General features: G+C 36.5%; 3 protein-coding genes across 3 annotated transcripts; 2 read left to right on the top strand and 1 right to left on the bottom strand.

Annotated features, from left to right (window-relative positions):
• Positions 1–1,167: 1,167 nt before the first annotated feature.
• EV154DRAFT_548701 (uncharacterized protein) lies at positions 1,168–4,040 on the top strand (the record flags this gene model as incomplete). The annotated part of the gene is made up of 10 exons (XM_051604821.1): positions 1,168–1,209; positions 1,273–1,362; positions 1,468–1,611; positions 1,667–1,791; positions 1,856–2,027; positions 2,085–2,194; positions 2,258–2,398; positions 2,673–2,688; positions 2,937–3,096; positions 3,205–4,040. The coding sequence occupies 10 exons, from the start codon at positions 1,168–1,170 to the stop codon at positions 3,795–3,797; spliced, it is 1,593 nt and encodes a 530-aa protein (XP_051461232.1). The 3' UTR covers positions 3,798–4,040.
• Positions 4,041–6,326: 2,286 nt separating this feature from the next.
• On the top strand, positions 6,327–7,659 carry EV154DRAFT_58324 (uncharacterized protein). Its single transcript, XM_051606701.1, has 5 exons — positions 6,327–7,014; positions 7,084–7,163; positions 7,221–7,340; positions 7,406–7,497; positions 7,557–7,659. Exons 1-5 carry the CDS (start codon positions 6,557–6,559, stop codon positions 7,608–7,610), a joined length of 804 nt encoding a protein of 267 aa, XP_051461231.1. The 5' UTR covers positions 6,327–6,556; the 3' UTR covers positions 7,611–7,659.
• An 81-nt stretch (positions 7,660–7,740) lies between these two features.
• EV154DRAFT_414448 (uncharacterized protein) lies at positions 7,741–9,103 on the bottom strand (the record flags this gene model as incomplete). The annotated part of the gene is made up of 2 exons (XM_051595613.1): positions 7,741–8,665; positions 8,808–9,103. 2 exons carry the CDS (start codon positions 9,101–9,103, stop codon positions 7,741–7,743), a joined length of 1,221 nt encoding a protein of 406 aa, XP_051461230.1.
• Between the last annotated feature and the right edge of the window lie 5,410 nt (positions 9,104–14,513).

Below are 14,513 nucleotides of genomic sequence, written 5' to 3'. Positions count from 1 at the left end.
TTTTTCAAACGTATTTTTTATACCACTTACAGAAATTCTGGCCAAGACCAGCAGGCCAGTATGAACACAACCATTCACAGTGTAAAGCACTGTTATTCACGGCCTGTGAGTTCCAAAAAAAAAAAAATCAAGAGCCCTGCTTAGGAGGTCGCTCTCCTATAGCAAAGACTAGCTGCAGCTGCAATACCGCAATAATATCTTTTTTTCATTTTAGCGTCTTTTGAAAGAAACAAGAGTCACTACTAAACAAACCTTTTTACATTATCCGTTACTTTCATAAGAGAGAAGAAATATGTTAAAGGAAAAGAAAAGGGGGAAGAATAAAGTGTGTGAATGAGATTTATTTGTAGATTGATAAACAAGAGCTTATGTCAGGATGATTTGATTGATTGTTTTATCATTTATAATGTTTGGGCCTTTACCTAAAATAGAAACATATGCAAACCCCTATTACTCTCTAATTGAGGTATTTGCAAATGTTTCTATTTCAAGTAAAGCCCAAACATCATAAATGATGAAACAATCAATCAAATCATCCTGACATAAGCTCTTGTTTATCAATCTACAAATAAATCTCGTTCACACACTTTTGTAATCTTATAAAATCAGACTCATTTTTCTCTTCTTTCCCTTTTTTTTTTTTTTTTTTTTTTTTTGAATGAAAGTAATCAATATTGTAAAAAGGTTAGTTTATAATGACTTTTTCTTCTTCCAGAAACACTAAAGTATTACCTCTTTCTTTTTAAAATGAAAAAGATACATTGCAATCCTTGTTACAATTAGCTTTGCCATATGATGGTGTACTCCCAGGCAGTGCTCTTGGGTTTTGGGCACTCACTGTATGAACAGATTGTAAATAGCAGAGATTGCACTGTAAATAGGTGTGATTAGATAGGCTGACTGGTCTCGACCGGGATTGCTGTAAGTGACATAAAAAATACGGAGGTCTAGACATTTCCTTTTTTTTTTTTTTTTTTTTATTTTGAAAGAAAAAAAAAACTTCGATAAAAATTAAGTCAAGAGTTTAATGACACCATCTAACTGTTTTTTATAGATTACTGGAATGTAACCAATCCTAATCAATATGACATTACATTCTATGATTTGAAGTTGTGTCAAACCACACCTATGACAAAATAATGTGCACATAAAGCACTCTTGCCAGACATGCAAACCTTGAAAAACGCATTTCTAGAAAACAAAGATTTGGTAAAATTCTTGAATAGAATTGACAACTACGTTAACTCTATCTCCTGAAATGCCGCATATCAGAGCATTTCAGGAGATGGAGTTAATGGGAATTTCCGGAAGACAACTGCTGTGAAATTATGGGATGAGCAAATGAAGAGAATAGAAATTGAGGTAATTAACAAAGCACGAGGAAAGGAAAACGTTTGTTTAACAATTCCTGCGAAATAAAGATTTAATAATACTCCGCAAGGGATGTTTTTTAATTTGAGTGTCAAGCTTAAAAAGCTCCCTCGAGGCTTGGCTACTTGGTTAGCATCTTTAGATGAAACTTTTAATAAAGGAAAAGCAAGCTTGAGGAGCAATGATAAAAATAAGTTAAAGAAGCAAAAGTCTGGTCGCGAAGTAAATGCGAGTACACTAGTAAGTAATTTCCCTGCAACATTTACGCAATATTAAAGGATTGTATTTATTTTAGTCTGCAATTGATAACGTGCTACTCAGCGATAATAATCTGTCTGTCGGTACAGTTATAAAAAGAAAAGCTGTTGAATTATTCAATGACGGGCCTGCTGTCAATTCAAGAGAATATAAAATTATGACGTTAGTATACGAAAGCTTGTACATGTTTCATGTACCTTGTTATTGACTCTCTTAAAATTTGTAGGAACGGTTTATCTTCTATTTTAGACATCTGTGATATCACGGAAAGCTCACAAAAATCCCTATTTAACGACAGTGACTGGGAATTTTTAGTCAAAACGTATACTGACAAATACGATATTACCTTGATTCCCGTTAATGATCTGATCCTCTCTACTTGGAAAATTGTGGTTAATGTAAGTAAACAGTAGTAGCAGCTAAATAGAATCCAAAATAACTCGTTCCTTTTTTAGAGCATTACAAATACAAGAGACATTAGTTTCAAATTGAAGTATATTTACCAAATTTTCCCAAAACACCTCAAAAAACACTATTTCTTTTGCTTAAAATTATGTGAACACATGTAAGTCTCTGATAATAGGATACTTTAATTGTTTAATTAGTATATTCATTTAATTGGTGTTAGGTTAAATCTCATACAAATGCATCCCACCATGTTAATTAAAGTTGATCCTCCTGCCTTCTCCGAAAATGATCATTTACGTGTAGTATGGTCTGATTTCTTTGAGTATCTCTTCCCCGCCTCTGGAAACATCAAGATTAAAACGTGAGTAATAATAGATGATTTGTAGACATAAATGACTAACACTGGTTTGTTATTAGTGGTGAAACTACGTATTATAAATCTGCTGAAAAAAATCTCAACTTTATGCACATTTGCCCAATACATCTAAAATAATAGGCTTCAAAATTGATCTTGGGCTGCTATAATATCCAATGTCTGTAAGACAATAATTTGGATCAAATGTGTTCTTGTTTGTTATGTCAAAGATTCGTGTTTGTTGTGTCGGTGATTCTTATATGTTCCGTATTTACATTAGAGTTGTTGTTACTATGGTGAGACAGTCTTGTAGTACAGCAGCTGCTATTCAGACATAACAATCGCGACATTGATATATGCGCTGGTGAACTTGGAAGCCACGATGGAGACAATAACATCATAGATGATGAAGGAAAACTAAACAGAGAATCAATTACAATGCTTTATCCCCAGCACGGTGAAATTTCAAAAGTTTAACCAGACCTTCCAACCAAGGTCAAAGGATATTTTGAACAACCTTATTTCAATAATTCTTCGAAACAAGCCAAATGTTAGTATGGGCTGGTCCGTTCAAAATGGTGGCTCCTCTTGTTTCTTTTGTGCTGTTCACTTGGATGCGGATGGTCTATACTTAAAGGTTCCCAAGTTTCAGTTTTCTCTTCCCTCTACGATTGCTGATTTTGGTGACTATACTGATTTCTTGAGTAAGCAGGCGGTGTAAAAGTGAGGTATTACACGGGTGGTGGGTTGTGTTGCGGTTGAAGCTGCTAAAAATCAGAAAGTCTATGACTGCATTTTCGATACCATTAAAGAGTTTCTGGCTTCCAAGCACTCTGGGCAAGCAGCTTTTGGTAAAGCCAATAATGATGAAGCAAACCTTGATCCACGTATCTATTGGATTCGGGATCTTTACTATACCCCTCCTTCAAACACAAAACCTGGTTTAACTACATACCTGTTTGACTGTGCCCCTCCATCATCAATTATGGATAAATTGTTAAGTTTATCGCACGAGAAAAAACAAGATCTGAATCATATATACAAAGACTGTGTGTTTGATGAAAACGGTTGGACCTTTTCTGGGGATCATTGTTTCAACACGATTATCAACGAGCGATCAACTTCCTCGTCATATAAAGCCAGTGATGACGAAGAGGGTTTTACCTCATCCGATGATAACCCCATCCCTGATTCTGATACCGCCGCCAGTGAATTCGATACCGTAATGGTTCAAGATTCTGATACCATCGCCCAGGAATTTGATGCCGCCACAGGTAATTCCGATGCCGCAATTCAAAATTCTGGTACAAACAACCAAAATCCTGATACGGCTACTCATGGCGATCGCATGGTTTCATCTCCTACTTCTGTCTCTCGCGCTCAAACGTATCAAGGTGGTGTTTAATGACAAGAACGACTTTGGACTCTTTTGGCGTCAAACGGAGTCAAATTCCTATAAAGAAACTGGTTATACTGAATCATGTATCGATTGGGTAGAACTCTATCTTTTCCAGGCCGTTAGTAACATTGGAAATCTATCCGAAGAAAGTACTGATAGTACACTGCCAAAAATCTATGGCTAACTCCTTCTGGCGAACATTAAACCATTAAGCAAATTGATTCGAAGATGGCATCCACCGCGAAATTTTCCAGCGGTTTATTCGCACCTTAAACTGCTACCGCCGGTAACGGTGTAAGCTTAAACTGATACCGGCCGGTTAACTTTTTGGCGGTCTAAGCTCTACCGCTACCGCTGGAAAGTTTTTTAGTGGAATCCCTTAAATATCTCATCAAATATTGGAGACAGTTGGTACTTGATGAGTAGAGTTAAATGGAGTATTTTATCACTTTTAATAACTTGTCAATTATTAATCTAAATGTTACTTTGGACTCTTATAAGATCCCTTTGTTTCGATAATAATTTACAAATTTATATTTTAAACACCATTACATAGCTCACAATAAACCCTTTTTTCATACCTTTTTTACACGTATAATTTACAAAGGTTCTTGTACCTGAAACCAGCACCAGCTCAGAGACTTCGAATAAAATCAGTAAAAATTAAAAACAGACATTTGAATGATTGCATACATAAATAAAGCAGTAATTATATGGATGATGAAGAGAAGTGTTTGACAGGTACCAAAAAGGCATTACCTGCTCAAATTGGGGCGATATGTGAGAAAGGAGCGATTGATTTTAAACTTTCGCAAACCAGAGGCTGTTCAGAAATAAAGAGCTTCTTATAAAAATAGAAAGATAGATCATGGTGGAGCAGCTGAAGTACCGGAGGTAAATGAAAGAATTGGTACGCAAAGCGAGCACTTCATGCAATTTATCAGTAATATTATGGACACACTTAACAAGGATGGAATGTTTGGTTGCTATCTTGTTTTAGGTAACGCCGTTATATACAAGGTCACTGTTGTCGAAGAACTCATTAAAATTTGCGGACAAAAAGCTGTTTACTCATCTTTCATAAATCGAATTAAACTTTTTTGGTCGAAAGTCAAAGCTAGCGTAAAGAGAGGAGACTGTCTCACTGTAACAGATAATTTGAGCGCTAGAGTTATTGAGTCAGTAGAACGGGCAATTGTGCACTGGGCTAAGCATTTTGTTTTATTTTTTCATAGGTGTTTGGCCCTTGAACCAATGCTTTAGTACGTTATGTTATAAATAAACTTTTGTTGAGTTTTTCCATACGCAAAGTAAAGATATTTAATCCGCGAATTGTTCGGGAAAACCCAATAAAGTAAAAATCGTAAAGGTATACGTCGTTTTTATTAATTCCGAATGTGAAATGAAAGAAAACAACCCAATCCTCTCCACTCTTATGCATTTTTGTGTTTTCTATAAGGGATAGTTATAATTATAAAAAATCAAAAAGTTGGTCGACATATTTGAAAAAGGTGGTCAATTTATTTTCAAGAAGCTGTACAAATTAGCTTCAAATATCTGACTCCTTTTTCATGGCAATTTAGCCTCGTACAATGGCACAATTTCTCTCAAAAAAGTGATGGGTGATTTCAAAAAGTTGGAAAATTGAGAGTGGAAGCACAGTAAGATAATAAATGCATTTTTGTTAATTTCGCTGAACAAATTTGACAAGTCGCCGTTTAAAACATTTCGAGTGTCGACACTGCAACAGTCTGTCGATCCATAGCGGGATGTGTGCGAGTGAACATAGTTTAAAGCTGGGCCCGTTTACAGACATATTTCCAGATCAAGGTTACAGCGCTGAAACCTGGAATCAGTTAAAAAGAAGACATTTTTGTTTTATAAAGGATTATAGAGAAGACAAAAGTTCTCCTACTTGAGTTATTTATTCATTTAGATTTACTATGCACTATTTCGAAAGTAAGGTTACTCTCCTTTCTCTCTTATTGATCCTGCTAGTTTTAAAATCTCTTAAATTTTTAAGATTTGTGAGAAGACTATCTATCATCCAAGAAAATCGATTGGCCACAATTTGCTTTCTATGTGCCTGTTTACACAGCCAGTAATGCAAAATCCGTAAAATCAGGCCCAGCTCAGGATTATAGTATAATTAAGCCACAGACTAACCAACGAATAGCAGTCTTTCCATTCCGGATCAACCAATCAATATGTTAAGTTCCTGAATTTCGCAGAATAAAAAGATCCACTTGAAAGCTGTACCAGTGATGAGAGCAATGAAGACATTTTCATTTTTTATGGTAGTTATACGTGTTTCGAAACTAGAATTCTCATTTCGATCTGTCTGATATTAAAGAAAGAAGGCTCTACATGAAATTACTTGATTTACGCCGATACAGCAATGCACGGCATTAGATGTAGTACAGAAATGTGGTTGGTTCGCAGAAGGCAGTTTTATCACACCAGTTAGAAAACATGAAACATGATTTTTATAAGAAATCAAATCACCCTTTGTATGCCAATGTGATCAGATAAATCACTGGATTAAGATCAATTAATCTATCTTTCTGTCGCAGCTGCCAGTGCACACTATTGAAAAAAAACTGAAATGCATGCAGAGTATGTGCGTGTGTGTGATTTCACGAAAATTTAAGCCCAAGTGGGGATATCAAAAAAAAAAAAAATTATTATTGTTGTTGATTGTTGAGTAAAAAGGGGCTGAACACTTCTTTTAAAATTTTCTTTCTTTGTTTCTCTTATTTGGATTGATGAATTATCTTGTCATGGACAGAGCTTCTGAAGCAGCCGCTAATGACTTGGCTGAAGTTCGTAAACTCATCGAAGGCATGAATGCACTTGTGAACAGCCAAATGCAGCAACAACAACAACACCAGTTGCAACATTGTGAATACCCAAACGCCATGCAGCAACAACAAGATGCAGCTGCTTTAATGGCTACTATCGCTGCAGTGGCTCAACAAAATAACCATAATGCTCAACAGTCCGCTCTAACATCAACTACTACCAATAATAATAATACCATGCCTCCAGAACAATCTCCTCGACCTACTTCCTTGACACCAGCAACCACTAATAATACAGATACAACAGAGAACACACCGCCACCGACTACCTCAGCAGCAGCGACAGAAGAAGTTAAGACACCTATTGCAACAGCGGAAACTGACGCCAGTTCCACACAACAAGCAGAAACCCAAGTGTACAGGTAGGTTCGGGTCGAGAGAGAGAGGGATGCATACGGCTGATTACTAAAGTGTTTCTTATGGTGCAATAGCAATCCTGCTCCACAAGCTGGCGTTATCATTGAAGTGACCCATTTGACCTACAATCGTACTTTATACTTTCAGTTAACACGTAAGTCTTCTGCCAAGCTATTTTCCTCAAGACATTACTAACAATAAAAAAAAACAGAGGATGCTACCATCGAGCCCATGATTGCCTGGTTACGTCTTTCTTTTGTAGATTCAGCCATTTCCGGAATGGTTCTTCAATATAAAGGCTTTGATGGATTATGGAAGTGCTTGTTAAATCGTAAGTTTGAAGGGGAGGATAGTGACATGCGTAGGATAGCTCAAGTATTGATGATGGTTTTATAGGTGACGATTCTTTAAGACGTATTTTAAAACAAAGCATGAAAGGAAACACAATGCTTCAAATGCGGGTTCCTCGTGAACAAGATTTATTAAGTGTAAGGAGAGTATCGTAACGTTTAAACGCAATACCATTAACCTCTTATATTTTATTTAGTCTGGTTATACCGATCGTCGACTTTTAGCATTAACAAAGCCTGATAGCCATTAAGAATGTATTATTTACCCAAATTCATTAAATCATTCATCATACTTCTTTTGATCTCTCTTTTTTTTTATAGTGTGAATAAGGTATAAGTTTATTTCTAGACTTTTTATTTTTTTTATATTTTGTATACAGTCTATGAGCTAGAGGGTGATAGTTCAACTTCGACACCACGAACAAATACTCTTTGGATCTCGAGATCATCATTCAAGAATAAAATATCAGCATCACTACCAGCATTTAGAGTTCCCTTCGTGTCTTGAATACCCACCGTTTGTGCAGGATGTAAAGTAGCAGCCTCGATAGCTTCAACAATGGAACAACGTGTGAATCGACGGAAATTACGTACGCACTGATCAATGGAAACTGTACTTCCGGCTAATGTGTCTGTATCCTTCAAATAAGCACCACTTGCACCACGGACTTCTACTTCCCGACCTGCTAACGGATAAACGCCTGGCTTCAAGTACGCGCCTGCAAGTGCATCCGTCACTAAAACGCAACCTCTTGGATGTGAATAATAGGCGATACGGACAGAGTTGGGATGAACATGAACACCATCACAAATGATGCCGTAAAAAGGACGCGGGTCAGGCTTACTGGAATCGGGAGAAGTAGAAGAAGGTGACGGATGTCTGTTTGCATGACTTGGTTGAGGTAGGTCACTAGCACCCAAAATACCTACCATACCGGGATCACGTTGATGAAAGGATTTCATCGCATTAAAGAGATGGGTAATAAAGGTGGCACCTGCCTTGACACCAGCTTCTGCCTGATGAATGTTTGCAGCCGAATGCCCAAGGGAAACAGTTATATTACGTTTGACAAGTTCCGGTATCACATTAAGCATGCCATCAGTTTCGGGAGCAACTGTCATAATCCGTATAGTATCACTTTTAATTAATTCGGGGCCATATGCTTCATCTAGTGCAGCTATTCCATTTTCTGCGTCCTGAATCATGGTCTCATTATGAGCACCCTTCTTTTCGAATGAAATAAATGGTCCTTCACAATGAGCACCAAGAATCTCGGCCCCCGTTTCTGCATCTCCGCTACGACGTCTTAATAAGGGCAAGACCTTCAATAATAACAAAACATGCATTAGATCCTTTCTTAAAAAAACAAGTATGTCTTTTTATTACTCTGGTATACACTTCTGGCGCACAGGTAACGACGGTTGGACAAAATGCTGTGCATCCAAACTGCAACAAACCTTTTGCTACAGCCGTAATATCCTGTTGCAACTTTTCATCGGATCCTTTGATGTCGGAAAAATCGAATCCAAACCCACCATTGATTTGAAGGTCGATATAGCCTGGTGAAATAATGGCTCCCTTGGCATCGATCACTATATCAGGCTCTCTCTTTTCCTCAAAGAATGAATGAAAGGCACTGATAATCTTACCGTCTTGAAGCCAAAGATATGAATTCTCTACAATTTCGTGATGAAGTAAAAGACGACCGTTGATGATTTTTGTAATTTTTCCTTCTGAAGACATGACGATTATAAAAAAAGATAAAAAGGGAAAGGAAGAAGCACGAGGAGGTAATAATTGGGCTAATGTTTGTGGTTCCCAAGTGCAACATGCGCACTTTAAAAAAAAAAAAAGGAATTTCATCATATTGATGTAGTTGAAAAAAAAAAAAAAACGAGAATCGCAAAAACAATAAAATATGTCACTTTGAGCGTTGGTTTTGCGTTGAGATTGAGCCTTATTAGTATAAGCCTGTTGAAATATATACCTTATTGAATTGCATAGAAGCCATGAACTCATCGGCTCACAGTAACTGCAAAAGGAATAATGGTTAATAAAAAAAATCAGGCAACCTTTAGATTGGATGATGCAAAAGACCCTAGATACATGTGTAATGTTAAATAAGCTTCGGGAGACCAAGAAAATAAATTGAAATTATTTGATATTCTCCAAAAAAAAAAAAAAAAAAAAAAAAAATTTCCGGGACTCTGTTGTCATTACTTGTAACAAAAGATATAACAAGGAAGGAAGCCATTATTACATTAAAGTAGTGATTTTAACAAAGCTCACTTCAGACTAAGATTGGAACCCTGTCCATTGAAATGAATGTTTCTGGTATAATAAAACTGCGTGGTAAATAAGCTGACAACTAAGACAAAGGAAGCCTTTTATAGTGCTCATCACCAGTAAAATAACGGTCAAGGTCTCTTCTGGTTGGTAGAGTATTTGTATCTAATAAATTTAGTGTTTATAAATAAGAGAAATCGGATTCCATCATAATTTAGCGGTGCTTTATGGGATTTGTTAACCCAGCGCGAGATCATCTGAGTTTCCAAGCTCCAGAAGGAAGGATTTACGTTAGGTCCTTCGAAAGGATCAGCTGGAGAAATACTAAATATGTTTAAATTGTAAAGTAAAACCTCGCTTCTGTATTTTTTCCCTTGGATAAACAATCCAGTACAGTTTAAATTCTGTTTGGCCGAACTTCTATGTTTTTAATTCATGGCCTGTGCGTCTGCTAATAAAAAAAACCTGTTTCTGGGCGACATAAGTGAAAAGAAGCCACCTTTTTTTTATCAAACCCGAATTAGGCACGACCAATATTATGTTTTTGCCGAATCCAGAAACAATAGATAGGGGAAATTCAGATCTTGTCATACTGACACGTTATTTACGATCGATGATGCAGAAACGTGTATGGCTTATTACTAGTTAAAAAAATAAAGAAAGCTGTCAACAAACAATTCTTGATACGCTTCCTTAAAAGATAAGAGTTTTCCCCTGCCAAGTGAAAGGCTTTAATTATAATAATGAAAAATAGAAAAAAATAAACGAAGAACAAACGAATCACACAATTTTTGTTTGTTTTATAAATAGTTCGATGTATTTATATATAACAATGCAGAAAGAGAAAGTGAATCTTCCCCAAAAGAGGTTTAATGATGTTGATAGCAGTATCTCAATGTGTGAGGCATCCAGAAGTTTGAATTTAATGATCACAAGAGTCAAGGCGTTTCTGGTAAACATTCCCAATGTTATGATTGTAAATAATAGATATTATAAAATCAATTCAGGTAGATGTTTCAACCTGGAAGTTAAGCTCTTATTATTTCCTGATACTCGAAAATTTCTATAGCTAGCACCTCTATTGTAAAAAAACCAATATGTTGCTTTATCACATACGTGCTCGATGTATCTATCGTATAGTTATTTTTTTTTGTTTTTTTGTTTTGTGTTTTTTGTTTTTATAATAAATTAACATCATCAGTTGTGCGTGTTTTACATGTGTGTACGGCGGCGATCGTTTTATGAGTTCTTTAGTTAATCTAGACATCCCAATTTATATTTAGCAAAGAAAACTCTCGATGCAAGTAACTCTGTTTCAAAAGTTCGTGGTAAATCATCCGAGTAAACTTTATTGTATTCATCATATGTGTTGAAAAACCCACCATGCTATTCTTTTTTTGTTTTAAACTTTTACAACATCGACCCGTGCCTTTACATAGATCGCAGGTGAGCTTCTAGGCACCGAACTGCAGCTTTTTTCTCTCCAGTCAAGTTAATGACTAATCATGATGAATATTTTTCAACACATGATTTTAGTGCATGCTCTTTTGGTCCCTTGTAATTTACTTTTGAATGATTTCACAGTTAAGGCAATTTTCGGTGCGTCACATGATCATATTTACGCTTTTTGCTTAGCTACAGTCATTTAGTAGTCAACCAACCTTACTTAGTGCTAGCTGCAATTCACATGATATTAAATAGGGTATGGATAAAGAAAGTATATAGGCACCGAGAAAAATATAAGTGATAAAGGATGGAGTATGGAACTTTTACAGTTGTAAGATATAAGGCATAATGAATATTATAATTCGCGTCCGGTGGAAGATCTTGAAACTGTGTAAATTAGTTTTTTTGAGTTTTTGCTCTCACCAACCACATTCATTTGTAGAAAAGAGGGGGGGATGGGGGCTGAGCAAAAGTAAAGTTATGACCTGATTTGGTGGACAGTAAATGAGCGGATTTCGGAACTTTCCTTTCAGAGAAATCTTGTAATTACTCATAAAACATGGTTCTTCTATTAAGAATAAAATGCCATTTTTTTTTTTATGTTATAAGACGCGAGTTAAATGTTTCGTATATAGGTTGGTCAAAATCGTGATTTTTGCAAATGTGGCATCAGCCCTTGAGCAAGTAAGCGTAACTATGTAAATATGTCACTCATAAACAAGTCATGTTTCGAACAAGACACATTTAAGGCTACCTTTTATTTTTGTATACCGTGAACAATTTTTATTCACCAACCAGATGGATGAAACAAAGTACACTCGTTTCAATTTATAGAGAGAGAAAGAGATCCTCTTGGTATTATGTAATCGCGTTGAAACGTTCAGCAGGGTCGGGAAAAGGGTCATTTAGCATCATTTTGCTGATCAAAGCGGAAAATCTCTTTTCCTTCGTTCTCTTCTTTCATGTCATTAGCTGGGATAAAACGGGGTTGAATAACAAAACGTTAAATGATGGAACAATGGAAGGCTGGTTTCAATTTTAATTTGACTAGTTTATTACTCTCTTTTTTCTTAAATGACAGATGAGACACTTAAGATATTTCACCATGTACGACGTATACAAATAAAAACAAAACAATGCTAAACTGATTGTTTTCTGGGAGAGTTTATTATACAATGGAATAATCAAACGAGTTTTTATTTTTATTTTTGTGGTAATACATTATATGAATAATTATAAATAGAAGAAAGGGAACACTTTCAAAGTAGTAGGTAGGGTGGGAAAAGTCATCAATATTATAATGATTGTTTTGACTTTGCAGTATATACCTTATTTAGTAATTCGGACTGTTCTTTTTTTTTTTTTTTTTTGCGCGGCCAAGCGAAGCGCAGGTCGAAGCAACCGACATGTATGGGAATAATAAACATTGAGTGAATTGAGAGGGGCTGTAAGTCCCGACCTAGACAGTACAAAAACCACTGAGTGAAAAAATGTGTATTAACATTGAGTGAGCTGGGAGGGGCTGTAAGTCCCGACCAACACAGTACATAAAACATTGAGTGAAAAAAATAATGATTACCATTGAGTGAGCTGGGAGGGGCTGTAAGTCCCGACCTACACAGTACAAAAAACACAGAGTGAAAAAATGTGTATTAACATTGAGTGAATTGGGAGGGGCTGTAAGTCCCGACCAACACAGTACAAAAACCACTGAGTGAAAAAATGTGTACTAACATTGAGTGAGCTGGGAGGGGCTGTAAGTCCCGACCAACACAGTACATAAAACATTGAGTGAAAAAAATAATGATTAGCATTGAGTGATCTGGGAGGGGCTGTTAGTCCCAACCTACACAGTACATAAAACATTGAGTGAAAAAAATAATGATTAGCATTGAGCGAGCTTGGAGGGGCTGTAAGTCCCGACCTACACAGTACATAAAACATTGAGTGAAAAAAATAATGATTAGCATTGAGCGAGCTTGGAGGGGCTGTAAGTCCCAACCTACACAGTACATAAAACATTGTGTGAAAAATATAATGATTAGCATTGAGTGATCTGGGAGGGGCTGTAAGTCCCAACCTACACAGTACATAAAACATTGTGTGAAAAAAATAATGATTAGCATTGAGTTAGCTGGGAGGGGCTGTAAGTCCCGACCTACACAGTACATAAAACATTGTGTGAAAAAAATAATGATTAGCATTGAGTGATCTGGGAGGGGCTGTAAGTCCCAACCTACACAGTACATAAAACATTGTGTGAAAAAAATAATGATTAGCATTGAGTTAGCTGGGAGGGGCTGTAAGTCCCGACCTACACAGTACATAAAACATTGAGTGAAAAAAATAATGATTAACATTGAGTGAGCTGGGAGGGGCTGTAAGTCCTGACCTACACAGTACATAAAGCATTGAGTGAAAAAATAATGATTAGCATTGAGTCATCTGGGAGGGGCTGTAAGTCCCGACCTACACAGTACATAAAACATTGAGTGAAAAAAATAATGATTAACATTGAGTGAGCTGGGAGGGGCTGTAAGTCCTGACCTACACAGTACATAAAACATTGAGTGAAAAAATAATGATTAGCATTGAGCGAGCTTGGAGGGGCTGTAAGTCCCAACCTACACAGTACATAAAACATTGTGTGAAAAAAATAATGATTAGCATTGAGTGATCTGGGAGGGGCTGTAAGTCCCAACCTACACAGTACATAAAACATTGAGTGAAAAAATAATGATTAACATTGAGTGAGCTGGGAGGGGCTGTAAGTCCCGACCTACACAGTACATAAAACATTGAGTGAAAAAAATAATGATTAACATTGAGTGAGCTGGGAGGGGCTGTAAGTCCTGACCTACACAGTACATAAAGCATGGAGTGAAAAAATAATGATTAGCATTGAGTCATCTGGGAGGGGCTGTAAGTCCCGACCTACACAGTACATAAAACATTGAGTGAAAAAAATAATGATTAACATTGAGTGAGCTGGGAGGGGCTGTAAGTCCTGACCTACACAGTACATAAAACATTGAGTGAAAAAAATAATGATTAGCATTGAGTTAGCTGGGAGGGGCTGTAAGTCCCAACCTACACAGTACATAAAACATTGAGTGAAAAAAATAATGATTAGCATTCAGTTAGCTGGGAGGGGCTGTAAGTCCCAACCTACACAATACATAAAACATTGAGTGAAAAAAATAATAATTAGCATTGAGTGAGCAGGGAGGGGCTGTAAGTCCCAACCTACACAGTACATAAAACATTGTGTGAAAAAAATAATGATTAGCATTGAGTGATCTGGGAGGGGCTGTAAGTCCCGACCTACACAGTACATAAAACATTGAGTGAAAAAAATAATGATTAGCATTGAGTTAGCTGGGAGGGGCTGTAAGTCCCAACCTACACAGTACATAAAACA

Source organism: Mucor mucedo (genome assembly GCF_025094135.1).
Source record: "Mucor mucedo strain NRRL 3635 chromosome Unknown EV154scaffold_14, whole genome shotgun sequence".
Taxonomy (NCBI): Eukaryota; Fungi; Mucoromycota; class Mucoromycetes; order Mucorales; family Mucoraceae; genus Mucor; species Mucor mucedo.
Note: the sequence above shows the minus strand (reverse complement) of the source record. Positions and strands in the feature narration are given on the sequence as shown.